We start from the raw sequence: 25,602 nt of genomic DNA on the forward strand, positions 1-25,602 counted from the left end.
CTACAAAACAATAACCTTATTAAAAACAAACAAACCTTACTGGTGTCGCTGCAATCCCCAACCACGGTCGATAACTTTTTTTGTTTGTTTTTTTTTTTAACTCCTTTTGAGTGTTGCAAACATGATTAAACACTTTTAAACTGCGCGATCGTGCAGGCAGACGCATCCGCTTCTATCCAATGCTGGCGCTCGGGTGTCTCCCCAGGTGTTTACAACTTCCTGTAACGTAAACCACCACCAGAATGGCGTAAAAAAAAAAAACCCATCAGGGATCAGTTTACGGCCAAGCTGCAAAGGCTTGCCCAAAAACCCAGGGCCACGTGCGTTTTGGTGGCTCCAATCAAATGGCTGTGTATTTACCCTGCTTTCCACTGAAGGCCATGACTGACACACCAGTGATGCGTTGTTAATGATATTTTGTCCATTTTGTCATAACAGGCAGAGTTGATGTATCTGTGTGGGGCAAGAACCAGGAATGTGTGGTGAAAATTGGAACGAAGACCCATGTATTTTTTTTTTTTTTTTTTTTTTTTTTAGAAAATATAAAAAAGCCCTTACGCCGTTCTCTTTGCTGAATCATCATCTATGTCATTTATGTCAATTTCACCCTTCATTTTACTTTAGATTTTGGTTGCATGTTATACATATTTTGTTTGGTTTGTTTAGCAAAATGTAAAGTTTTTTTGTTTGTTTGTTTGCACACAATACTGTCAGGACTATGATTCATTAACCTGAAAAAGTAGCCACTGGAAAATATCAGACATAACATAAATTACTAATTGTAAAAGAATGCAACAATGAGCTTGAGTGTGTGTTTGCGCCACATCATAAACAACCAGAAATTATTGCACTTGTTTAAGAGTTTAAATAGCAAAAAAAAAAAAAAAATGTTCAAAAGAAACCCTTACTGGTGTTGGTACATCCAGAAAGGATTGAAATATTAAAATAGCCTAAATGAATAAATAATTAAATCAATCACAATGATGTGGTTTCTCCCCGATGACTGGAGGTCGAGATTGCTGCAGCAGCTCTTCTCATGTTTTCCCACATGGAGATATTCAGACACTCATGGGTCATTTTGGCCTTTAAATTAACATTTTAATTATTCACAAAAAGGTAGAATAATAGTAGAATAACTTTCAACTCCTAGAGCACCAATATATAGAAAATAAAGAGAAAGAATTAGTAAGAATTAGTACTCTGGGCATTGATGTGACCCTGATATTTGATATTATGGCAATCAAATGCTGAACGTGAATTTTGTCAACCAAATTTTGGATGAAAAATAGTCGTTGACCACCTTTATTTCATGACGATGACGAAACAATTAAAGTAATTGCTCTGAAAAAGCGAAACCTAAAATTTTTTATTTACCCCTAATGAAAAATAACAACATTAAATTGTCAGAGGTAGACTCATAGACAGGCACAGATAAACATAAACCTGCTCTCCCCAAGTCCAAGTGCCTCTGGCTAAATTTTGACCAAGACTAACATAAAATAAATGAGTAAAATCTGACATTTCAAGTGATGACCAAGACAGAATACCTGTCAAAATTTTGTAAAAACCTGTGCCGAAAAAATATTAATGAGAGAGCAACACTCAGTGGCCACTTAATTAGGCCCACCTGCTCAGTTTAATACAATCCAATCCAGCTGTTGTGCCATGAGGCTTCCTTTTCTGCTGCCTTTAATGCTCAGGTTTTCTTTTTATCACAGTAAAAGAGGTGTTCATTCAATTCTCTGTTTGGCATTGAGCTCATAGGTAGTGGTTTTACTGTTTTATTGTTAGTTTTATTGAGAAGTGTTTCCAATTTTTTATCCTCCCTATTTATATACAGTTAGGGGAGACAGAATATTGGAAACACCTCTCAATAAAATGCAGTCCAGTACAACAGCAGCACAAACTGTGAGCTAAATGCCAAACATAGAAGTGAACGAACACTTCTATTACTGTGACAAAAAGAAAACCTGAGCATTATAGGGAGCTTGTTTAGATGATGAGCCTATAAAGCTTTTGCATCACGATTAAAAAAAAAAAAAAAAAAAAATCTCACTCCAGCTGTCTTCACTTTTGAGTAATTGATTGCTCCACCCCTGCTTTATTTGATGGGGACCGATACAATTTGCATAGAAAAAAACTGAAAACAACTATTCAGTGCAATTATCATCGTGTTTGAAGCGGATCCTAATTTGCAACATCCGTCCCTAGAGGGCCTTTTGTTATCCTGTCATAACAATGTATTTTAGTGAACGGCGTCCTCTAGTGGCTACCAGATCTTTTTAGGGCCCGAGCACTGTGAAGCAGTGTGAAGCCCTATTTTTTTTTTTTTTTTTTTTTATCTAGGCCTCAGTGCTGAAAAAAGAGAGAAAAAAATGAGTATATGCGAGCCAGAACAAATGGTATGAATAAAATAGATAAAAAAAAAATTATAAACTGGTCATCACTAAGAAATCAAATACGATTAAAAAAACGAAACAAAACGAAGAAAAACGAAAAAGACGAATTTAAACCTCCTGTAACCATAAAATTGACTAACTTTTTTTTTTTTTTTTTTTTTAAATCAATTGGGGTCTGATCCCAGTAATTTAAACGTCCCGAGAATGATAATAATAACTTTGTGTCTGGTAATTTATGTTTAATGTTGACTGCCTAAATAGACATTTAAATAACGCCCCAGAAAAGAAATAAACTAAAAATAATAATAAAAAATAAAAAATAATAAATAATAAATAAATAAATAAAAATAATAATAGAAAAAATAATTAATCACAAAACCATGGAAAAGAATATACCCAGTCATGTTAAATTTCCTATTTGTCCCTATTAAATTGCCAAAAGTCATTAAATACGAAGCAAAAAAAAAAAAAAAGTTAATATTTAGATGCGTTAAACGGGGACCCCGAGGATAATTAGTGAGAAAAAAAAAAAAAAAAAAAAAGACATGTTTAGATTGTGCAGAATTGTACGAATTAAGTGACACGGTGAATTATGAGCCTCATTGTTAATTCAGATGATAAATTTCAGACAGGAACCAAATAGGAAACAGCTCAGTTCGTGTTTCGAGTCGGGTTGTTTTTTCCGACGGACCATCGGTGTACCTTGAACTTGCCAGCTTTGAAGAAGGCGTCCACCTCCTCACCTTTTTGGTGTTGTTTTGTTTTTTTTCTTATGTTTCTTTCAAACAAATTATTAATTATGTCTAAATTCCCGCATTTGCTCCGCGTCGCGAACACGTTCCGGCTTCCGTACGAGGGTTCGTGTTGTAAGTCGAGGTTTTTGCACTTTAACTCGCCTGTCAAGCTGTCAGCGACGTGCACAGGAGCCACGAAACCCTTCAGACGGTACACCACTTCTGCCAAGAAGAAGAAAAACACCGTCCGGATCGGCTGTGCCTCCGGGTTCTGGGGGGACACCGCCACCTCAGGTACGACCACCACACCTGGAGCACCAACAAAACACCAATCTGCAAAAAAAACACACCCAAAAACACTTAAAACACACCCACAATTGGCTTCAAACCACATTTCTACCAGGCTGTTATGTTTGGCCTCATATTGTCACTCTAAATATATAACCAACATAATTTTTTGCGTCATATTTAAAGATTTTTCCGTATTTAATACGTGCAAGTTGCGTAAACATAAGATAAACATGATGATATGATAGCTGTAAAACCTGTAAGACATATCAACACTTCACACACATTTGGTTGAGTTGTTTTGGATGACACTCAGGAATTAGGCTATAATATGGCATTTATAATCTGATATTTTAATGTGACATACGGGAGAGAAAAAACAGGATTTCCATACAGATTTTGATGTATAATGGGGGTGTTACGTTTTATTTAAGGAGCTGTTTAAGACACATAAAGTGCCTGACACGTAAATCTGGATGCAAATCTTTATTATAATCATTTTCTGGAGGTTGAAATTGCTTGGGTCACATGCTTGATTTAAAAAAAAAAAAAGGAAGTAAATTTGGATTTATTTATTTGTTTATTTGTTTATTTATTTATTTATTTCTGTGTTCTGTATTGCTGTATAGTCTGAGGCCTCATTCCCCTCATGGACGTTTAGCTCAGTCCCTACTGGCTGTGAATTGTCTGCCAACTGGGGCAAAAGTGACAGCAGCGCAGGCCTCACGAACCGGAACGAACCCTGCGGTCAAATATAGCGTCACACTCGCTGTAGTTACTGTGAGCTATTTAACCTTGTCTGGTATGGCTCATTTTTAATTTATTTATTTACTTTTTTTTTTTTTTTTTTTTATCGATTCCATCCTCCAAAATGTGTTATCATCCTTTGAAATGGGTGTTAGGCTGTGTGTTTTTGATAAGGTTGACAGTAGGAACGGGAGTTGAACCTCCAACCCAGTGCCTTGCTGCCCTCGCATGTTGAATTAGAGTGTCATCAGCGTACAAAAGAATGTTCTTAACGAGTGTTTTTTTTAATTAGGGCCGGGATGATGCGCCTATCTCCTGATTCGATACTACCGCGATACTTAGATTCTTAAGTGTTTTGAATCATCCTCTCGTTTGTGGATGTGAAGTTTCATGTGGCTCTGATTAGTGAGTTTTTTACAGTGATGTAAAGTTTCATAAACAGCCTCAGTGCAATGAAATGGCTCCTATTTGGGGCCAGCATCATCACACATGAATCAAATGTGGCTCATTGGATCCACAAGAGTCTCAGCTTCCCAGTCAAACTCAACTGATGCAGCTCCAAGACTGTTTAGGCCCCAGTCTGCACACACACACCGTTTTACAACAGGCCACAAGAACACATGTGGACTGCAGGGTTTGTGGCCCAAACTGCATGATGGGATTAGCAGAAGGTGGGCACGTCTGCACAGGGGAGAGCCGTGGCTGCCTAGAGAACCCATTTTCATTCACACATCTGGAGGTCAGAGGTCAAGGGACCCCGCTGAAAACGGCCATGACAGTTTTTCCTTCGCCAAAGTTTAGTCGAACTTTTGAGCGATTTTTGCCAACAGCCAAGCGTGACACGGTTCCTTAGGTCATCTAGTTTTGTATGATACCAATACCTTTTCTTTAAGTTGATTCAGTAAGAAAATAGCTTTAAGATATATACTCCGTGTGTGTGTGTGTGTGTGTGTGTGTGTGTGTGTGTGTGTGTGTGTGCGCAGTGCCTCAGTTGATCTACAGTGGGAAGCTGGACTTCCTGGTGTTTGACTACCTCAGTGAGATTACCATGTCTCTGCTCACCGCTGCCAAGTCCAAGATGCCTGTGAGTTACACCTGTGTGTGTGTGTGTGCGTGTGTGTGCGTGCGTGTGTGTGTGTGTGTGTGTGTGTGCACATGCATTTTGCCAAATTATGTTCCTACACCTTAACCCAAGGGTCTAAGGATGTGTTACACAGTGTTACACTGTGTAATCGGGCAATCGGGTTTGTGTGTGTGTGTGTGTGTGTGTGTGTGTGTGTGTGTGTGTGTATGGTGTGTGTGTGTGTGTATGGTGTGTGTGTTTTGTGCGCTTACACTCTGGACACCAAATTAACATGCGATCACTTCTATTGTCCTCTCCTCTTGCAGAATATGGGCTATACTCCAGACTTTGTCCAAGTTGCTCTGGCTCCTTTCATTAACGACATCCAAAAGAAAGGTGAGTCTAGTCGTCTGGTTTCTCTCCTGCTTTACATGAAATCATTTAATGTTAAATCTACGTTTTTTTTTTGTTTTTTTTTTTTTAAGGAGCTGATGTCAGAGTGGGCTTTGCAAATACTTGCTTTCTCTTTCCAGTCTGTAGGCAAACACGCCAGATTTTTTTCTTTCTTTTCATTTGTTTGTTCTTATCACTGTTATCGCAGAGCTCTGTGACCGGAGCGCTCATAGTTGCAGTTCTGTGAAAAAGCAGAGGATGTCATACACTTGTTTGGAAGTACAACATCTGGAGTCAGTGTGTTTTTAAAAAAAAAAAAAAAAAAAGGACAAACAAGAAAAAACACCAAAAGACATCTGACTGAGGCGTTTTCAAATGAAAAGCAGAAACATAGTAGGGCAGTGACAGTTTTGAAATACTAGCCGGTGATGAATTGTCAAGCAAATATTCATGTTTAATGATTTAACTGTCTTTTCTTCTTCTTCTTCTTCTTCTTCTTCTTCTTCTGCTTCTTCAAGTCAAAAGTCATGCACTTAACATCAGACTGTTTAATTACCAACTTGATCTAAAATTATTAAAGCCGCGAAACACAGGGGGCGTGCACACTACGAGATGTGTGTACCCAGTTTCCCCTAGGGGATCAATAAAGTATCTCCAATTCTGATTCTAATGAAAGTGACATTTTATGAAATCAAGTGATTATGCCAATGGATTTTCCTCAGTTGAAATCATAGCACTCAATCATACGGTCATTTGCACAGCCCTAAAACCTTGGTGTGTTAATCATGCCGCTCTTGACCTTTGCCTGTGACCTTACTCTGATTCAGGTAAATTGTGTTTTGACGGCTTGAATGGCTCGTAATCGGTTTTGAAAACCGAGGGATTAAGTTCAAAATCGCCGTTATGGCCCTTGTTAATTTCATTTTTCAATTTCATTTTTTTCTGTCTCTAACGCTTTATCCTTTTTTTTTTTTTGTCCAGGTATTCGTGTGGTCAGTAATGCAGGGGGTGTGAATCCTCTGGCTTGTGCCGAAGCCATACAGGAAGTCATCAAGAAGGCGGGCCTTGACCTCAAGGTTGCCGTGGTAACAGGCGATGACCTCATGCCCCATGTAAGGCTCCCACTTCATCGATACCGCCATCAGCGTCGCCCGCCAGACAATGTGCCGGACACTTGAATCCAAAAAGTAGCTCCAGGGACGCTCCGATAGATCGACCGCAGATTTAAATCAATTTAATTCAGTCCTAATGACTCAGTTATTACTTGCCAGTTGTAGCGCACAGATCTATGTTTCGATGACACAAAACTCAAAACTTCACTCACTGAGTATTCTCATGGTTGTAATTCCTTTCAGGAGTTAAGAGAATCTCCAATTTCACATTTCGCGGGAGTCAAAATATTCCTGTTTTAGAAAATAAGTTTGACACAGAAGGAATGAGAGCAATTCATCTGCCATAATCCGTTTTAACCAACCGTCCATCCCACATGGTGATATGACCCTTGAAAGTGTTTCCCAAAATGCACTTTTTCAGGTTTTCTCTGATGAATTATGAGAAAACATGTGACACATGAAGGATTCCAGTGCGTTTTTTCTGTCACACTGTGTCATCGACGTTAATCTGGTGCAGTTTTGCTGTTGAAGCTTTCATTTTTCCAAAGATATTGATGCTCAAAGTTGGTCACAGAAAGTCGTGTTGAAGAAAAAAATGATTTTGGCTCGGGATCGTGACACCGAGGATGGATGTAAAATGGAGCTCAGGTGTGTTTTTCAGCCCTGAAAATGTCATGTGGCCTATTAAGATGAAGGTACAAGGGCTCAGAAATGCTGGAACTCCTGTAACTCAGAAAATATTCATAGTATGAATGTAAAATTTTGCAAGGCTTCACTGAATATGCAAAAGACATTGTAGGAATATGGAATGACCCTGCTAGTTTTAGCTGTTTCCAGTTTGGAAGCTGTTTTTAGCTGCTTTAGGGAATGACTCAGAAAGAGCGACTCACAGCACATGCTTGTTTTATTTGCACGCTTCATTTTTGGGAACAAAAGGTTCTCCTCTCACCGTACGTAGGCATGAAGCCTGGTGCATTGTTTGATTTTGAGGCCTTGAAGACGACAACTGTGATCTAGATACCAAGATAGATAGATAGATTTACTTTATTGATCCCAAACTGGGAAATTATTATGTTACAGCAGCATCAATAGAAACATAAAATAAAATTAAATAGAATAGAATAAATGCAGAAACATATACAATAAAGACTAACCTAAGAATATGAGATATGAAAACTACTTGGCACTTTGAGTTCTTGTTAAGTAAAAGAGAGGCTGCCAAATGCAAAGCACACCTGTTAGTATTTGTCTTTGTTCTGTATATTGAAGTATTTATCTAATGAATGTTGTGCTGTATAATATTTGGAGGGCCTGGTCGCCTGGCCTGGTTGAGTTTAATAACCGGCAATCTTTTTGTAAGCCACAAGAAAATTTAATGACATTGTAATAATATGAGCACAGTAATATTGCTGGCCTCACTCTGAGGATGTACGGTATTGGCCGATCCTAGAAAAAAAACAAAAAACAAAACAAACAAACAAAAAAAAACGGTAATAAGAATCAGCCCAGAAAAGCACATTTGGTTTGCAGGAGTGATGATACAATCTCTCCTCTCCTCTCAGAAAGACAGTCTCTCAGAAGTAAAGATGGCAGATGGCAGCGGTGGGCAACGATTACCCAAAACACTCCACAGTATGAACGCCTACCTGGGGTAAGAAAACACACACACACACACATATATACACTTGAGGTCTGGGTTTATAGTCATTACAGTTTTGTATTTTTCATGACTTTTATTTTTATTTTCCTGTGATCACTAAGCACATTCATGCTGTGCTGTGTCGTAGTGGCATGGGGTGTTAAAAGTCAAAAAGGGAAAGGAAATAAAGTTACTTCAACTATCATGATATGATAAGAAGAAGATAAGATATAATAATAATAATGATAACTTTATTTATATAGCACCTTTCCAAACCAAGGTTACAAGGTGCATTCCAATAAAAACAACTCACAAATAAATACACATAAAACAATGATAGAGTAAGCTACTGAAAGATCCCATACAACAATAAAACATAATACAAATACATAAATACATAAAACAAGCTATTAAAAGATCCCATAAACAATAAAAACCTACAAGTTACATTAAAAACCACTGGTTCATAAAAGGCCATACTATGATATGATATGATAAGAAGCTAACCAGTGCCACCTGGTGTCAAGTGACCTGCAGTGCATCAATTCAGAGTGACACAATAAAGCTGAAATAAAAATATTCTTTGGCTCAAACCATCCACAAACCAGGAGCTTTAATAACCCATAACACTGCGGTACGTTGCAGCAAAAGTCCAGCAGGGCTACACACCGTGAGATTAACCCCGGTCATGACCTTTGACCTTTTTAAAATGAACAACAACAACAACAACAGCAAAAAAAGCGTTAGCGTTTACCTTTGCGGTGCAGTGGAAAGATCTGGTTTTATGTGGAGGTGAATGGCTGGAGGACAACAGCATGAGCCACACCACTGTCACAATGGTAATAGAGGGGTGGAACAATAAAAATACACTTGTACATACACACACACACACATACATATTTGAACAAATGACACAGCAGCTTCATACTTTGCACTCGTTTGCTAATTCTGTAACTGTGAACCGACTATAAAGACGAGTAAAATTCCCTTTAGCTTCTTAAGGGAACAGTTTTGAGTTATTTGTCACATGTTGGCTATTATTTATTATTTCCGTTGCACTCTCTTTAGATGCTTTGATAGTGGCGGTTATCTGACATTTGCACAGCTGAATCAAAAACATTATTTTCTTTCACTCTCTCTCTCTTCTGTTTTGCTCTCGGGCTCAATAAAATTAGTTGGTGATCCTTAGGGGGGATGTCGTCAAACAGTTCCTGCTCCGCCCCTTTGTTTATGATGAACAGGACAAAATGGCATTATTTGCGCTGAGTGTTAGGCAGGTTTGCACATCTCATGCGACTTAAAAATGTCCAGTTGCTGTTAACAAAGTTGCAGAATTTAAGCCTCAATTTACTTCACTTTCATATCTGAGAGCACAAATTAATTGGTAGGATAAATTAATCCCGCTGAGGGGAAAAAAAAAAAAAAAAAAAAAAAAAAATATATATATATATATATATATATATATATATACACTACTCACAAAAAGTTAGGGATATTAGGCTTTCGGGTGAAATTTCAGGATGAACCTAAAATGCATTCTAACCTTTACAGGTGAACTTAATGTGACCTTCTGTAAACTTTTGAATGCACATGTCCAACTGTTCAGTGTTTCAGTACTTTTTGCACAAGTTGCTGTTCTCTAACAAGGAGTTTAACGGCAAAATTCACATCAGGTGTTTGATGCTCCGGCTCATCGAGGTCGTATCATTAGGGAACGGCTGCAGGAGACTGGGGTACCTCAAATGGAGTGGCCTGCACTTTCTCCAGACCTGAATCCCATAGAAAACCTATGGGATCAGCTGAGTCGCCGTGTAGAGGCTCGGAGCTCTGTACCCCAGAACCTCAATGTCCTGAGGGCCGCCCTTCAAGAAGAGTGGGATGCCATGCCTCATCAGACAATAAGTCGACTTGTGAACAGCATGAGACGTCGCTGTCAAGCTGTAATTGATGCTCAAGGGCACATGACAAGTTATTGACACTGACATTTTTTGTTGTGGTATACCCACCACTGTTGTTGGCTTTTGTTTCAAGAAATTGTCTGAGATGAGGAAATCACCAGTGTATGCTTCTACTTAAATGCCCTACTTTCATGATATAATATCACTGTAGCGTGAACATTTTACATTTTCCATAAATTTCACCCAAAAGCCAAATATCCCTAACTTTTTGTGAGTAGTGTATTTAACTGTGTCAACCCACCGTAGTCTATAGCATTATTAAATTGACAGGAAAAAAAAAAAAAAACAACAGCAAAAATAAATCTACCAATGATGGATTGAACTCATTCCTGATTTATCACTCAAACCCAGAGGTCAGAGGTCAGTGTTTGTGCCCCACATTGCCTACTCAGCTCTAACCCTTGTTTTTAAGTGGGGACAGTGGACAACAGTAGATGGAGAAGGGCTGGAGCGAGAGGGCAGCTTCCACTTTCTGTTGACATCATAATAAACTCCCATTTATTTTTTTAAAATAATAAATAGTAGGGTGAGGGCTAAGGGGGCGAGTAACTAACCCCCCAAACGCCACATCTCTCTGAAGCCTGACTTCTTATGGTGAAAAGTAGGGCCCCTGGTCTTTGGTGGCAGGTGTTGATCTCCACAGAAGGTGACGTCACACCTTTTTTAAAAAAAAACAAAAAAAACAAAAAAAAAAACACAGATAGGCTGCAACTCGTTCAAAATTCAGCAGCAAGAATTTTAACCAAAACCAGCAAAAGAGAACATATTACACCAGTGTCAGCAGCTCTGCACTGGCTCCCGGTGGCACTGAGGAGAGATTTTAAGGTTCTTTTACTTGTTTGTAAAAGCACTAAATGGCTCAGCACCTTCCTACCTTTTAGACTGTGAGTCATCTTTTTGTAACTGTGCACCGAGGATTTGGAACAAACTCCCACCGCAGATTAACCGAGCGACGTCGGTCGATTTAAGAAGCAGCTCAAAACGTATTCCTATTGTCTCACTTTTAATTAATTACTTATTTCCAGTTTTATCTTTTTTTTTTAATCTTCTTATGTATTTAATTCTTTTATTTCATTGGGTTTTTATTGTTTTACTGTCTATTATTTATTGTGTTTATAGTTTTATTGCTAAAAGTGTACAGCACTTTGAGCTGCAGTTTTATCTTTTTATCTTCTTATGTATTTAATTCTTTTATTTCATTGGGTTTTATTGTTTTACTGTCTATTATTTATTGTTTTTTTTTTTTTAATTGTTTTATTGCTATGACTGTACAGCACTTTGAGCTGCATTTATATTATGAAAGGTGCTATATAAATAAAGTTTATTATTATTATTATTATTATTATTATTACTTCCCAACGTTAGAGGTCAGGCTTCACAGAAATTTGGGGTAGACAGTTAGTTACCGTTTAAGGACACCTCAGCACGGTGTCTCAGGCCCTGTTTCCACCTGGTGTTTACATCCCATCACAAGTGGACTTCTCTAAGTGCAGGCGTGCACAGCATCCAGCGTGTCCTCAGTGAGAGGGTCGGCTCGAAAGCAGCCGGTTAATGAACAAAAAACACTGTCTGCTCGACGCTTTCCTCACCCTCCTCTGGGTTTATTATTTATGTATTTATTTAAGCCGACCCTCTAAAACCCACAGGAGTAAATAAATAATCTGAGGCCGGGCCTGCCGTGATCGTGTGATAACCACAGACTGTAAATAAGTGATACAGTCTGTGGTATTAGATATGAAACACATCACAAGTAATGCCAGGTGGAGACTGGGCTTCATTTGAGTGGATTATCCCTTTTCTTTCTATCTCTTTCCCAAATAAACGCGCTTCTTTCTCTCTGCAGGGCCGTTCCTATCCAGCGGTGTCTGGACCTGGGGGCTGACATCGTGGTGACGGGACGGTGTGTGGACAGCGCCGTGGCTCTGGGGCCGCTCATGCACACGGTACACTTGATATAAATGTGTGTGTCTGTGTGCATGTGTGTGTGTGTGTGTGTGTGTGTGTGTTATTGCAAGCCGGTGGAAGAGGAGTATGGCCGGTGTGTGTGTGGGAGCGAGGCGGTGAGAAAGTGTAGGAATGTAACTCGTCTGGGTTTTATCTGTTCCAGTTCGGATGGGAGAGGAATGACTATGACCTACTGGCGGCAGGGAGGTACACACACACACACACACACACACACACACACACACACACACACAAACACAAACACACACACATACACTTTTCCCCATGTATCATGTTATTAGAGGGGATATAGAGTACTCTTCTGTGAGATACTGCTTTAACATTCTTTATGTGTGTGTGTGTGTGTGTGTGTCAGTCTTGCAGGCCACCTGATAGAGTGCGGAGCCCAGTGTACAGGAGGAATATTCACCGACTGGTACAAAGTTCCTGACTGGTAAGGCAGAACTACCTCGCCACTTTGATAAGCGAGGCCTGTTGTGTGTGAGTGTGTGTGTGTGTGTGTGTGTGTGTGTGTGTGTGTGTGTGTGTTTGTCTAGGTGTGCACTGCAAAAACTCAAAATCTTACCAAGATTATTTGTCTTATTTCAAGTCAAAAATGTCTTATTTCTAGTCAAAATATCTCATTACACTTAAAATAAGACATGATCATCTCAGAAGTAACTTGTTTTTAGACAATTTTCACTTGTTTCAAGTGAGAATTTGCTTGAAACAAGTGAAAATTTGCTTGTTTCATTGGCAAAATTTGTTTCTTGTTTCAAGTGAATTTTCACTTGAAACAAGCAAAAATTGTCTTAAAAACAAGTTACTTCGGAGGTGATCATGTCTTATTTTAAGTGTAATGAGATATTTTGACTAGAAATACGACATTTTTGACTTGAAATAACACAAATAATCTTGGTAAGATTTTGCGTTTTTGCAGTGTGTGTGTGTGAATTTTATTACTCATTCAATTTCTGTCCCTTTTTCTCTCCGTCTCAGGGACAACATGGGTTTCCCGGTGGTCGAATGTTCCAGCGACGGCTCGTTCGTCCTCTCCAAGCCGCCCAAAACCGGCGGCCTGGTCTCGTTTGGCACGGTGGCCGAGCAGCTGGTGTACGAGATCGGCGACCCGCGGCGGTACCTGCTGCCCGACGTCACCTGCGACTTCAGCCGGGTGGTGATAAAGGAAATACCAGGTAGCTACTGGACACAAATACACACTCACACACACACACACCAGCAGCACCAGCACTGTTTCTATGCTGTAAAAGGCAATTAATACTTTCAAGTGGAGACAAATTGACCACACACACATACAAAAGGTCATTTGCTCAAACCAGGCTATGCTGAGGACACACACACACACACACAGTATTGTGAACATGACCACAGACTGAACTGTTGACTGTTTTCATAACCCTTAAACATTCATCTGTCAACCTCAAACAAACGCTTCTGGAACTCCGCTTTCAAACCAGCGCTGAACCCGTAACCCCCCGATGAACCGCCCCATAGACACATTATCAGCTGTAAGTGATTTATTTTTATTTATTTTTTGGACTAAACATGCATTCGTCAACCCGGCGTGAACCCGTCTAGCGCTCTTCCTCAACCCCTAACCTTTAAATGAACCCTCACTGGAGTGCATAAATCCCACTGGCGATCCCTCGGTGAACTCCGTTTCAGTGATAAGACTGTTTTGAAGTGTCTTTTTTTTTTAAATTTATTTAGTATTTTTTGATTGTCAACTGCCAGGGCGAGGGTTTCATCACCACTGGGGCGGCTAATTAGAAAAATGTTCACACTCACGGTCCTGTAAGGCTTTTCGAAAGAGTAAGAATCCACCAAATGGCATACGCAGTGTGTACATTTTAAGTGGTGCTGGAAAAAAAACCTAAATATTTCACTTGAGTTCAACACTTTGCTGAACCCATAACTCTTATTTGACCCTTAAATTACCCCTCTCTCAGCTGTTGCAGTTTTTTTTTTTTTTTTTTTTAACCTTGGATGTGTTTTCCTCTCCAGACCAGCAAGGCCAGCTTGTAGTTTTGTTATAGAAATGTAAAAGGACATGCAATTTTTTTTATTTTTTTAAACATAACACTTTGGTATTCAAGAACCACATCACAATCCAGCACTAAAAGGTGAGTGGGGCTTTTGCTGATGTTCTTTAAAGGTTGTGTGCGACAGAGAAACTCTGTATGCAGCTCAAGAAGTCAGTTTTTAGTACTAATATTATTATGAATCAAAAGCAGCATTAAATGCGCTACATTGCAAATGCGTTTGGTGTAATTTCACACTGACCCAGCCTCAAAAATGAAGTGTAGTATAAAAAAAAAAACATTTGAATTCTGTTTTATCACAAAATTGCATAGTATAGTGACAGTATGCAGCTAAATCTTTTTATGATCATAAGAAAACACATGCTCTAGCATTATTATAAAGCAAATAGTTGTGTGCAGCACTTTGAGACGTTGCAGTTGCATCACAATATAAAATAGCGCCAGGTGAAAAGAACTCACTTGAAAAACTCAAAATCTTAGCAAGAATATTTGTCTTATTTCTAGTCAAAATATCTCATTTCACTTAAAATAAGACATGATCACCTAAGAAATAACTTGTTTTTTAGACAATTGTCACTTGTTTCAAGCTAATTTTCACTTGTTCCATTGGCAAATTTTGCCGATGAAACAAGAAAATTGTCTAAAAACAAGTTACTTTAAGTGTAATGAGATATTTTGACTAGAAATAAGACATTTTGACTTGAAATAAGACAAATATTTTTGGTAAGATTTTGAGTTTTTGCAGTGCTTGCTGATAGAGATTATTGTTACAACCAAAAGTCTTAATGTCTGGTTTTTGTCTTTGTCATGTATCTAAATGGTCAGCAGGTTAAATTAGAAAAGCAACCGGTGCTAATGTCAGCACGGAGCTATAACTATGTATGTGTCTCCCAGTCTTTCTTCGGTGTCTGCTAGACTTTGTGTGTTTTTAATAATACCATTTTTTATGTTTTCGGATTGTCGTCGCTTGTGTTAATTGTGATCTAATGCCTGGCTGAAACCGAATTTCCTTCTGGAATAAAAACAAAATCAGAGTTGAGGCTTCTGCTGGAACTGCAGCTTGAACAGATGCTATGATTTAGCTGGTGATAAATTGAGTCAGATTAATCCGTAATGAAAGCACACTCAAAGAAACTCATAATTTAGTTAACCCTAAAACACTCGACCCATAAAACATCTCGACTCCAAGAATGTAGGTCAGCCGCCAAGGTCCATTTAGAAAACGTGCAGTTCATGGAGTAGGAATCTTCGGCATCCAGAAAGAACGGAGGGTGTAAATGATGAGACCTGTGACCTTAAAACCAGGAACTACCCCCAAAATCTTACAAACTAATACACAAGATTTTTTTCCCTACTTTATAATTGTTTTACATTTTGATTTCAGTGTGTAAAGTCGCAAAAAATTAAATTAAAAGCCATAGTGTTACCGTGCACTTTAATTAGGCCTACTGTAAATGCACCATGAGACTGTGCAGACTGTGATTGTTGGTGGTAAAATTACCAATAATTCTGTGTAATTGAACTCTCAGTTGAATGTTTAAAAACCGCTATCACAACAATAACATCTTTTTTTTTATTTTTTTTTAAACTTTGGGATGTGATGCGGGGGGCGATGGGTGCTATCCAGTCTGGTACAGCCTGTCTGCAGCTTTTGTTGACCGTCACGTTCCCCTTCAAAATCCAAATATTTCTGTCTAATTGAGCGCTCGGTCGAACCCTTTAACCCTCGTTTGACCGCTTGATGACCCCCCTTTTTTTTTTTTTAAGGAAGGGGAGAATGTGAACTTAAGATGAACTGGTGGCGTGTCTCAAGCCCGGTTCAAGCTGGGGTGAGCGAAGCATTGCGTGATGTTTCCAGTATACGGAAGGAGCTGTTAGGATAAGACCGACGAGTCAACGGTGGGAGCGGGGTGAGAGATTGGTGTTGAGGGACAGACTGAAGAGACGGAAAACGAGGAACAAAGGGTCGGGAATGGGCCATGAGAATCCCCAATTTTTTTTTTCTCTCTTCATTTTCACCATGACAGAATCTCGCATCTGGAAGGTTTCAGTTTCTGTATTTCGAAATGTCCCAGCCTGAACCAGGTCCCATGCGGCAGGTGGCTGATGTATTCTTCAGGATTTCCTCTGGTGTTTTGAAGAGATTGCATTTCAAAATCAAGATGCAAATAAATGCAAATGAACTGTAGTGACATCTTGAGGCCGGTAGTGAAAGTAAAATGCAGAACGTAGAAACCTGATTTTTTTTTATTTTTTATTCCATTTATTGATTTAAGGTGTTACAGTGAGAAATTTCCCAGTTCGTATTATTTTTCAGTTCTGTCTTCATCATTCGTCAAGATTTGAGAGTCCCTAGCTGGTCAGTAACTGTAATAAAATGTTTTTTTAATGTTTCAGCGGCTGCTTTTCCTACTAAACCGAGGTTGTGTTCTGATTAGATCGCTCCACCCTTACATGTGAAAGTAACTTTAAATTACTGGGAAAAATGGCTGGTATTTAATTAAAATGTTCACATTTTAGTTTACCACCCTTTTAGGTAGTTTTATGAGAAGCGCATAAACTCCTGCATTCACCATCAGTGTGCATGTGATTTTTTTTTTTTTTTTTTTTCTTTTTACATTTATTCTCAATGATGGTTTGAGTTATTTTACGATACGAGTACAGTTGTTTATTACTTGCGTTGTATTCATGTCACTATGTGGCAGCTAATGGGATCAAACAATAACACAGTAATAAACTTCTGCTTGAAACTTGGATTTTCCAAGGTACTCCTATAAGGTACTGCGATTGTGATATGATCCGCAGTTTTAGTAGGAATGATAATTTTGTATCATAATTTTAATTTTCACAGAAAAACATATAAATTTAATATTTAAAATTACAGTAAAGTGTTTTTTTTTCCTTCTATATTTGGCAGGTTTGTGTATCCAACAAGCATGCTTTCTTACATCCTGAAAATATATTTTGCAGGCCACGGCATCTCTGTAGCACCATAATACTTTATTTAATCCAATGTTTTATTACACAAGTTGCCAAAAAATTAAAGCTCCTGTGATTTGGATATTGCTTTTGGCCATATTGGGATTTTGTTTAATTGTTGAGTCCTTCCACTCACTAAACCACCCTGTTTCCCATTAAATGCTACTTGTGGCTTCAGTATTAGTGGACTGAGCTCTTCCCTTTTTCCTGTGTGTGTGTACCTCTGTGTGCAGGTGTGGATGGAGGTGCTGTCAGAGTGACGGGGGCTAAAGGCTCCGCTCCATCAAACGACTACAAGGTAAACAGCATGGCGACGCTCTGCTGGTGCAGGTCAGGATTGTCTGAAATGAAAAAAATGAATTTCGTCTGGAAAAAGCATAGCAGAGTTTAAAATGGAAAATGTCGATGAGATCTTGCGGCGCCTCGTCTCATCCTCACCTCCTGTCCTCACCTCCTCCCCTAGGTGTGTGCCACCTACATGGATGGTTTCAGGGCGACGGCGGTGTGTCCGGTCGGAGGGCCGAGAGCATCAGAGAAGGCCAGGCGAACCGCCGAGAGCATCATTAAAAGGTGCGTGCATGCATGAGAAAAGACCGAGGCCGGTTTTACAAGATGCAGCTTGAATGCATCTCATATCCCATGCAACTTCGCTGCGCTGGCATCCCTTAGTAGAATCATCCAATGAAAATTGAGAGCTGGGTTTGTGAGATTTATTCGTCACATGCATGAATGTACAGGTACAGCAGCAGTGAAATGTAATTGCAACAACTCCAGCACTGTGCAAGTAAAAAAAAAAAAATAATAATAATAATAATAATAACGATTATAATAATAAAAAATAATAAAATAAAATAAAATAAGAATAAAGATAAAATCGAAAGAATATATGACATTCCTATATACAATGAACAACCTGTATACAATATACAACAATATACAAAAAGTACAAATAGGTAGGTAGGTAGGTAGGATTTTTGTATGTTGCAGAAGAAATCAGTCGCTATAAACAGCACTGAATGTAAAACAGAAGTCTACCAGAGTAATTAAAGCATATCTAAATAAGAAAGATACAAGTTGGTAAATATAAAAATGCATCAGGTCATACAGTGTGTTGGGTGACTTTGACAGATAAAATTAATTCATGATGCATGCAACACCGGTCCATGAAATAATGAATTAAATAGTGAAATAATTATATATACGTTTTTACATTAAATGAGTTGGTATTTTAATGAATTAATGACACATTTAATGACACATTTATTTGTTTAATTCCCATTTTAATTAATTAATGACACTTTTAAGTATTTATTTAAAGACGTATTTATATATTTCGTTCTGTCCTTTTTAGTCCTCCATATCTTGGCAGTTAGGGACACACATGCAATGTTATGAGTCAATAAAATGAGTCTGGTGACATAGCAGCTTCAGAGGATTTTGCTTTGTCTGAGCTCTTAAGTCTGTGGCTTTGGAATAATACTGTGTAATGTGTTAATGTGTGTGTGTGTGTGTGTGTCTGTGTAGGACAAGGCGTATATTTAAACAGTTAGGATTGGAAGACTTCAATTCTGTCAATGTCCAGGTTCTGGGAGCTGAGGACACCTACGGAGCCAACGTTCGCAACAAGGCAACTCACACGCACGCACACGCACACACACACACACACACACACACACACACACACACACACAGCACCTACTGCCTCAAACGCAGCCTGCTCATTAGTTATTCATCCATTTGTCTTTGTCTAGCCAGACTTTCCACTTCTTTCTCTCTCCTCTCTCTATCTGTGTTTTTCTCTTTCTCTGGCCCTCCCTCATTTCTCCGGCACTAGAAAGAGTTCAGGGTCAGAGCTAAGCATGTTTCATGGCCGTACCCTCTCTCTCTCTCTCTCGCTCTCTCTCCCCATCCCTCTTTCTTTTTTTACTCCACTAGAAGCAGGTCAGGATCAGAGTTAAGCCTGTTTCATGCCTCTAACCTCCAGCCCTCCATACCTCTTTGATTCACGTTCTCTTCTTCACGTTCCTCTTTTGGTCTTTTCCCCTCTTTTCTTTTATTTTGGCTTGTCACCTCAGTTTTTTTTTTCTCTGCTGCTTCCTCCACATCTCCTCCTGTCACGTTTTCCTTTGGTCTCCTGTTTTCCCATTTCTTCCTTTCCTCTTCTCCTTTCCTTGTCCATCCTTTTCTTTCTTTCTTTCTTTCTTTCCTTCTCCTCTGTCTCTTTTGAGAAGGGGCAGCAGGTGTTGGACCACCTCTCTTTCCATCGACTTCATCAGTAAATATGTGAGAGCCATAGGTCTGTAGTCATCATGCTCTTTGGAGCAGGATGTTTTTTGGAATGGGTGTTACATGTGATGTTTTCCATGCTGCTGGTATTGAATTGAATGGGATTCTGGTGATAACTGGAAAATGGGCTGCTGGGTTGGGGCAAGCTCCTCGGCAAAGCTCCTCAGGAGGTGAGGTCTAACATTGTCAGACCCACTGGCCTCAGAAATGACTTTTGCTGAAATGTCTGGGTAAAAGCTGACAACCTATTTTTTTCTGTTAGAAGGGACCCACAGAAGAAGTTTTAAGGTTGGTTGTCATGTTGAATTTCTTTTTTTTTTTTTTTTGTGACTTTTAGAAGCCCTTTAATCCTTAAAGTCTGACGGTATTTGGCCGTTTGTACATGCTTTTCAATTTCTGTTTATAAAGCCCATTCAAATCTTTTACTATAGTAAAGTTTGGCATCCTTTTTTTCCCAGCATATCATCATCTATATGACCCAGCCATTATTTTTGTCATTTTGTCATACTGTATCAACATATTGGGCCCAAAAACACAAGAAAAACTAAAAATTGGATTTGAAAATACAGGTTTTTTTTTTACTAATAAAAAAGGCAGAAAGATGCTTACTAAATTATGTTGAAGGTTGGAAATATAAACATAGTAGTGAGTGCATCTACTCCTGTGAAGAATCTTTTTAGACAGGTGTAGCCCCCTGACTACACCTGCCACGTGTGATTCCGATATCTTGCGCATCAGTCGCGAATGATTGTTTAAAAATTGCAGCATATGATTGAATCAGAAGCCTTTGCATTCCGTGCACATTGGCTTTTTAATGGGACTTTAGATTGTAAAATATATGCCAAACTGCTGACATTTTCCCATAGAGGTCTGTCAGTGGAGGTTGTTTTACTCATCATTTATTACAGTGGTGAAATGTCAGGCTATGTAACCTGAAGTTTAATAATAAATGCTGTGATATTGGATTGTAATCCAGTGCTTTAGGCTAAAGGAGGCTTTTATGATATTGGTATCAGTATAGGAAAAACTAATATTTACACTGATGTGCACTTGAGTCAAAAAAAGGTGTTTCAAGCCCTAAATAGTGCACCGTGAGCCAGTTACATTCCCACTGACCTGCCTCATCAGCCCTCCAGTTAATGAGCTGTACCAGCCTGTGATGCACTTTATAGAAAGTGTTATTTACGTATTTGTGTATCTAATCTATCTCTCTCTCTCTCTCTCTCTCTCTCTCTCTCTCTCTCTCTCTCTCTCTCTCTCTCTCTCTCTCTCTCTCTCTCTCTCTCTCTCTCTCTCTCTCTCTCTATCTATCTATAGGGTTCTCGGGAGGTTGTGATCTGGATGGCTGTTCAGCACAAACACAAGAAAGCACTTGAAATTTTCTCCAGGGAAATTGCTCCTGCAGGCACCGGCATGGGTACGACAAACACACACTCACACACATGCACACACACACATACACACACACACACTTGCTCCCTTTACCATTTCATTGCTAAGTATCCATATGAGAGCCACTAATGACCTGGATGTCATCCTCGAACGCACCCAGGCATAAAAAAAAAAATATATGTAGGACAAACTGCAAACATACATGCTCACACACCAGCACCCTGCGTAGCGTGGCTTGTTAACAGCCTCTGTTTCTCCCTGTCTCACACACACATGCAAACACACACACACACATGCAAACACACACATACTCTCTGGCACCCTTAAAGGAGGGAGTATTAATCAGCTCAGTGCAGGCTGTGTGTTACTCACGATAAGAGGGAGGGGGTTGTGACCTCATGAACCAGATTCCACTTTTGTTTACGGTGACAAGTTCAACTAACACACACACACACACACACACACACACATTCAAGATGAACTTTATCTGACTCATGGAAGGTCGGTCTGTGTAGTTTAGGCTGACTTCAAGCTTTGAATCATGCCATTCGATGTAGGAGTGGTGTAGAACAGTATGTAGGGCAGGAAAATACTTTTTTTTTTTTTTTTTTTCAGTCGACCAGCTGCAGTGGCGGGTACGTCCTGAAATTCATAAGGTTTTCACTGTTTTACCGCTGTTTAATGCAGGGCACATCTCCAAATAATGGTTATTTACCTGTGGAATTTGCCGCTGGGTCATTCCATGTCAGATCATCAGATTTTTCATACATTTGTCACCATGACCTCAGGAATTTCTAAGAAAATCTCACATCTGATAAAGCTATCTCTGAAACGAACAAAGTCCTAATTTCAGCTATTTTTGACCAAAATTGAATTACCCCATTGTACCGATCAATTGCTTAACATGCACAAACATGCTATAATATTGAAGTCAGCTCACTTTACCATCTCAATTAATTCATCTTCATTTTTCACTGTCATGAAACTTAATTATTAAGTGTTGCACACTAAAGTTGAAAGCTTGTAAAATTACATGGATTTTCGATATATTCAAAGTGCTGTAACATTTACAATTTTCATAACACATTCACAATATTTGGTTGTTTACTCCACATACAACAGTAGAGTATCCACTGAAAATTTGAAATAAATCCAAGGTGTGCCTCTGGAGATACCTAGACCTCCTGTTTACCACGTTATGGCATTATTTTCAATGTTAGCAAGGCAGTAACTGGAATGGGTTCTTAGTCCAGACATTCTTTATTTTAGTTTTAGGGGTGGAAATAAATAATTTAAACATACCAGATCTAACTCTGTGACATATCTTGGTTCTGAGAGAGTGGTCCCAATAAGGCACAGCCTGAAAAAAATTCAAAGTTTGGTCCTCAGTAGCTCCCAAAGTTTATATTTTAGACAGAAAGCAACAACAAAATCGGATTTAGCACCTTTTATTTAGTAAATATGCCAAGTTTCATTACTGTAGGATGAAAATGAATAAAGTTACAGCACATTGAAGTTGTGCCAAAATGCAAGTCATCGGCAAAAACTGACCAAACTCACATGGCAGTACCTCACTTTAAAAATTCGCCAAAAATCTGTTTTTCGTCCAAAGCGGGTGAAATTTGAAAAGTGTTCATAAAACATGTTTGTCTAACTATGGGATCATGGGATCATTGAAATCTGAGTCGCCACAGTGACACCCATTTGCTGATCTGACATGGAATGACCCCTCTTAAAAGCAGAGCCACACTGACCTGTAACTCAGCTAAGCAAATGATTTGTGGTGTTAAAAGGTTGCAGGACAATCGCTCCTCTTTTTCAAGACATGTTATCATTTTCTGTCCTTCCCTTTGTCTCTTTTTCTTATTCCTTCCCTCTTTAATCCTCTTTTTTTTTTCCTCCATCACTCCAGCTCCTGGACTGACAGGCATAGTGGGTGGACGGCCGAGAGTGTAAGCTGAAAAATGCACAGAAAAATCCATACATTCCCACCGGGCAGATTTGCAATCATATTCTCTTTTTTTTTATTATTATTATTATTTCCACAATATCAGATATATCCTTAAGGTTTTGGAAGCACTGCACATGAATTTTTAATTTTTAGTGAAAGCAAGACTCACAGCAAAATGTGGAAAATATGGTTCCCCCAAAAAAGCAGTCATAAATATTAAAATACACGCGAGGGAAGCCACTGTGTAACACAAAAAAGTATTTATTACAGCCCTCAGCGATGCATCTTTGATAGCGTTCACAGACTTTTCAGAGACAAATATCAAGGTTTAATGTATGTGCAGACAGTCTGCACAGAGTTATGTATATCTAGCTTTTATATTTATGTCTGAAAAGCTTGGAAATGTGTAAAAAGTGTGTATTTGAAGCCCATAATACATACCTGTGTTTTTTGCAGTTTGGCTTCCCTCTTTAAAATGTTTGCATTTTGGATTATTTGCCTTGTAAGTGCTTCACAATGAGTATTGCAGTATTAGTATATGTATTACTGTATGTATACAGTATGTGTTTAGGTCATTTTAATGCCACGTAACCACAAGCAAACTCTTTGTTTTACAGCTCTCCTGTGTTGAAGCCATTCTTCTTTATGCAGCCCAAGTCTCAGCTGAAGGTATGGATCGGTTTGGACAAACTAACTTAAATTGTACGTATAAATTCTATGTTTATCAATAAATATGACAGTAGGATTAAGGTTGGGATTAGAAACCACAGGAATAAAAAATAATGTTTATTTCTATTTTATTTACGCGTTTGCATAAAAGCAGTTTCAGTTTGCAAAGTGCTTTCCAAAAGGTCTGACAGCAAGAATAATGCTTAAAAAAAAAAAAAAAAAAAAAAATCAGCATTCTCAAATGCACTCCAAAAAAAAAAACAGGCAATAAAAAACCTAAAATCAAAAAGTGGTTAAAATCAAAAACTATGCAGATTTGCATTTCAAGAGGAAATTTAAACAACACTATAGGAGTTTTTGTCGATATATGAACGGCCAGTCATGCGTTAGCGCTGTTGAACACCCCCCTGTGTATTTGTATATTGTATATTGTATATTGTATATTGTATTTGTGTATAGTGTTGAGTAAAATGTCAAGCTGTGTGTAAAATAAGAGAGAACAGCTTTCATTATCCATTTTTTGTGTTTAACGTGTAACTTTATACCCTTTTGACACTGAGTTTTGACTTTGTCTTTGCACGTTACCCACGTAGCAGGAACTGTCTTTAAGGCATGGCTGAAGACCAAAAAAAAAAAAAAAAAAAGTATCTCCATTTGAGAAAACAAACTGGTCGATGCATTTTGGTTTGTCATGAGATTCTAGCATGGAAAGAACTCGATAAGAGTTACTTCATCGTTATGTAATGACCGAGCTGTGCGGTCTGGAGGTCAAGTGTTTTGGGAAAACTGCATGGGAGAGAAACTCAAGCCAGTGTCCATGCAAAAATCTGGCAATTATATTTTTTCCCTGCTTATCAGCAAACACACACCACATAATGTAGAAATAAAACCTGGCTGAAATGAGTAGGAATCGTCGGTAAATTTGACATTCAAGTGATCCACTCAGCGGCGTTTTGTGCCGACTTTGATGGGGGAACGGGCCAACAGGTGCCTCTTTTACCTCGGGACCACAGCAGTGTCCATCTTTAAAGGAGCAGTTCACCCAAACTACAAAAAACAGATATCTTCCCACTTCCCTTCAGTGTGGTCTGTCCATCCAGATGGTTTCTGTGTGATTTGTTGAGGTTTCCAGTCTGTCTCCCACTCTCCCTGAACCCTATGCAATGGGGCAGGGTGGGTGTTCCTGGGTGGGTGTTACATGTGGAAAAACACAACAGCAACAACAGAGGTCGGATGTATAAACGCTGCATTCGCACAGAAACACACATAGGCTATTTTCTGCACATAAATCGGTATTTATAAAAAAAGAGCGTGTGGTGAGAATGTGCACACCTTCCTGCAGACTTCACACCACACAGAAAAATTTTGGCTGCTGGCCTGGTGGAAAATTCGAAGAAAACACCATAAAAGTGGAAATTTGTGCAACATTATTAAAGGAACTTTATTATTTCTATATACTAGGTGTTCTTAATATCCATTTTCACTGTGTAAGTATGATTTTGTGCAAGCTTATTTTCTTTTTTTTTTTTTTTTTTTTTAATATATTTCTGAGTGAGAATATGTGTGTTGCTGTGTGTCACATAATACAGACGGATTGATGGGTGGAGCACATTTGTGATCAATTAAAAGTCATTCTGATGAGTGCTGTGAATACGCTAAGTCATGTGTAATGGCTGTGTGCAAGGACAGCAATGGTGGCTTTGGTGCTTGTTCTTTTAAAGTCTGACGCAAAGGTTGCGTATGCATATTTCTGGCTTAGTGCATATACACATTTTAGTCATGAATCTACCCAGAGTTTTATGAATCTGACCCCGGGTCTTTCTAAGAACCATGACTTGGATACCCACAGAAGTGTCAAACTGTACCTATCCACCTCTAATTCGTACTCCTTGGAATACCAGTCCAGCCCCATTGTACTGGGATGAAGAGACACACACTGGAAACCAGATCGCATCAAAACTATCTAGATGGACAGACTGCACTAC

General features: G+C 38.8%; 1 protein-coding gene across 1 annotated transcript in view; it reads left to right on the top strand.

The window, feature by feature from the left end:
• Positions 1 to 3,107: 3,107 nt before the first annotated feature.
• LOC115377073 (uncharacterized) overlaps positions 3,108 to 25,602 on the top strand; it is a 34,152-nt gene continuing 11,657 nt past the window's right edge. Inside the window, exons 1-15 of the mRNA XM_030076940.1 lie at positions 3,108 to 3,427; positions 5,152 to 5,252; positions 5,558 to 5,627; positions 6,606 to 6,736; positions 8,299 to 8,387; positions 12,177 to 12,276; positions 12,441 to 12,484; positions 12,654 to 12,731; positions 13,277 to 13,473; positions 17,553 to 17,617; positions 17,783 to 17,889; positions 18,844 to 18,946; positions 20,923 to 21,022; positions 22,910 to 22,949; positions 23,566 to 23,617. Coding sequence (XP_029932800.1) covers positions 3,172 to 3,427; positions 5,152 to 5,252; positions 5,558 to 5,627; positions 6,606 to 6,736; positions 8,299 to 8,387; positions 12,177 to 12,276; positions 12,441 to 12,484; positions 12,654 to 12,731; positions 13,277 to 13,473; positions 17,553 to 17,617; positions 17,783 to 17,889; positions 18,844 to 18,946; positions 20,923 to 21,022; positions 22,910 to 22,949; positions 23,566 to 23,617 — 1,533 coding nt within the window. The 5' untranslated portion in view covers positions 3,108 to 3,171. The remainder of the gene's footprint in view (positions 3,428 to 5,151; positions 5,253 to 5,557; positions 5,628 to 6,605; positions 6,737 to 8,298; positions 8,388 to 12,176; positions 12,277 to 12,440; positions 12,485 to 12,653; positions 12,732 to 13,276; positions 13,474 to 17,552; positions 17,618 to 17,782; positions 17,890 to 18,843; positions 18,947 to 20,922; positions 21,023 to 22,909; positions 22,950 to 23,565; positions 23,618 to 25,602) is intronic.

Source organism: Myripristis murdjan, chromosome 18 (assembly GCF_902150065.1).
Source record: "Myripristis murdjan chromosome 18, fMyrMur1.1, whole genome shotgun sequence".
NCBI lineage: Eukaryota > Metazoa > Chordata > Actinopteri > Holocentriformes > Holocentridae > Myripristis > Myripristis murdjan.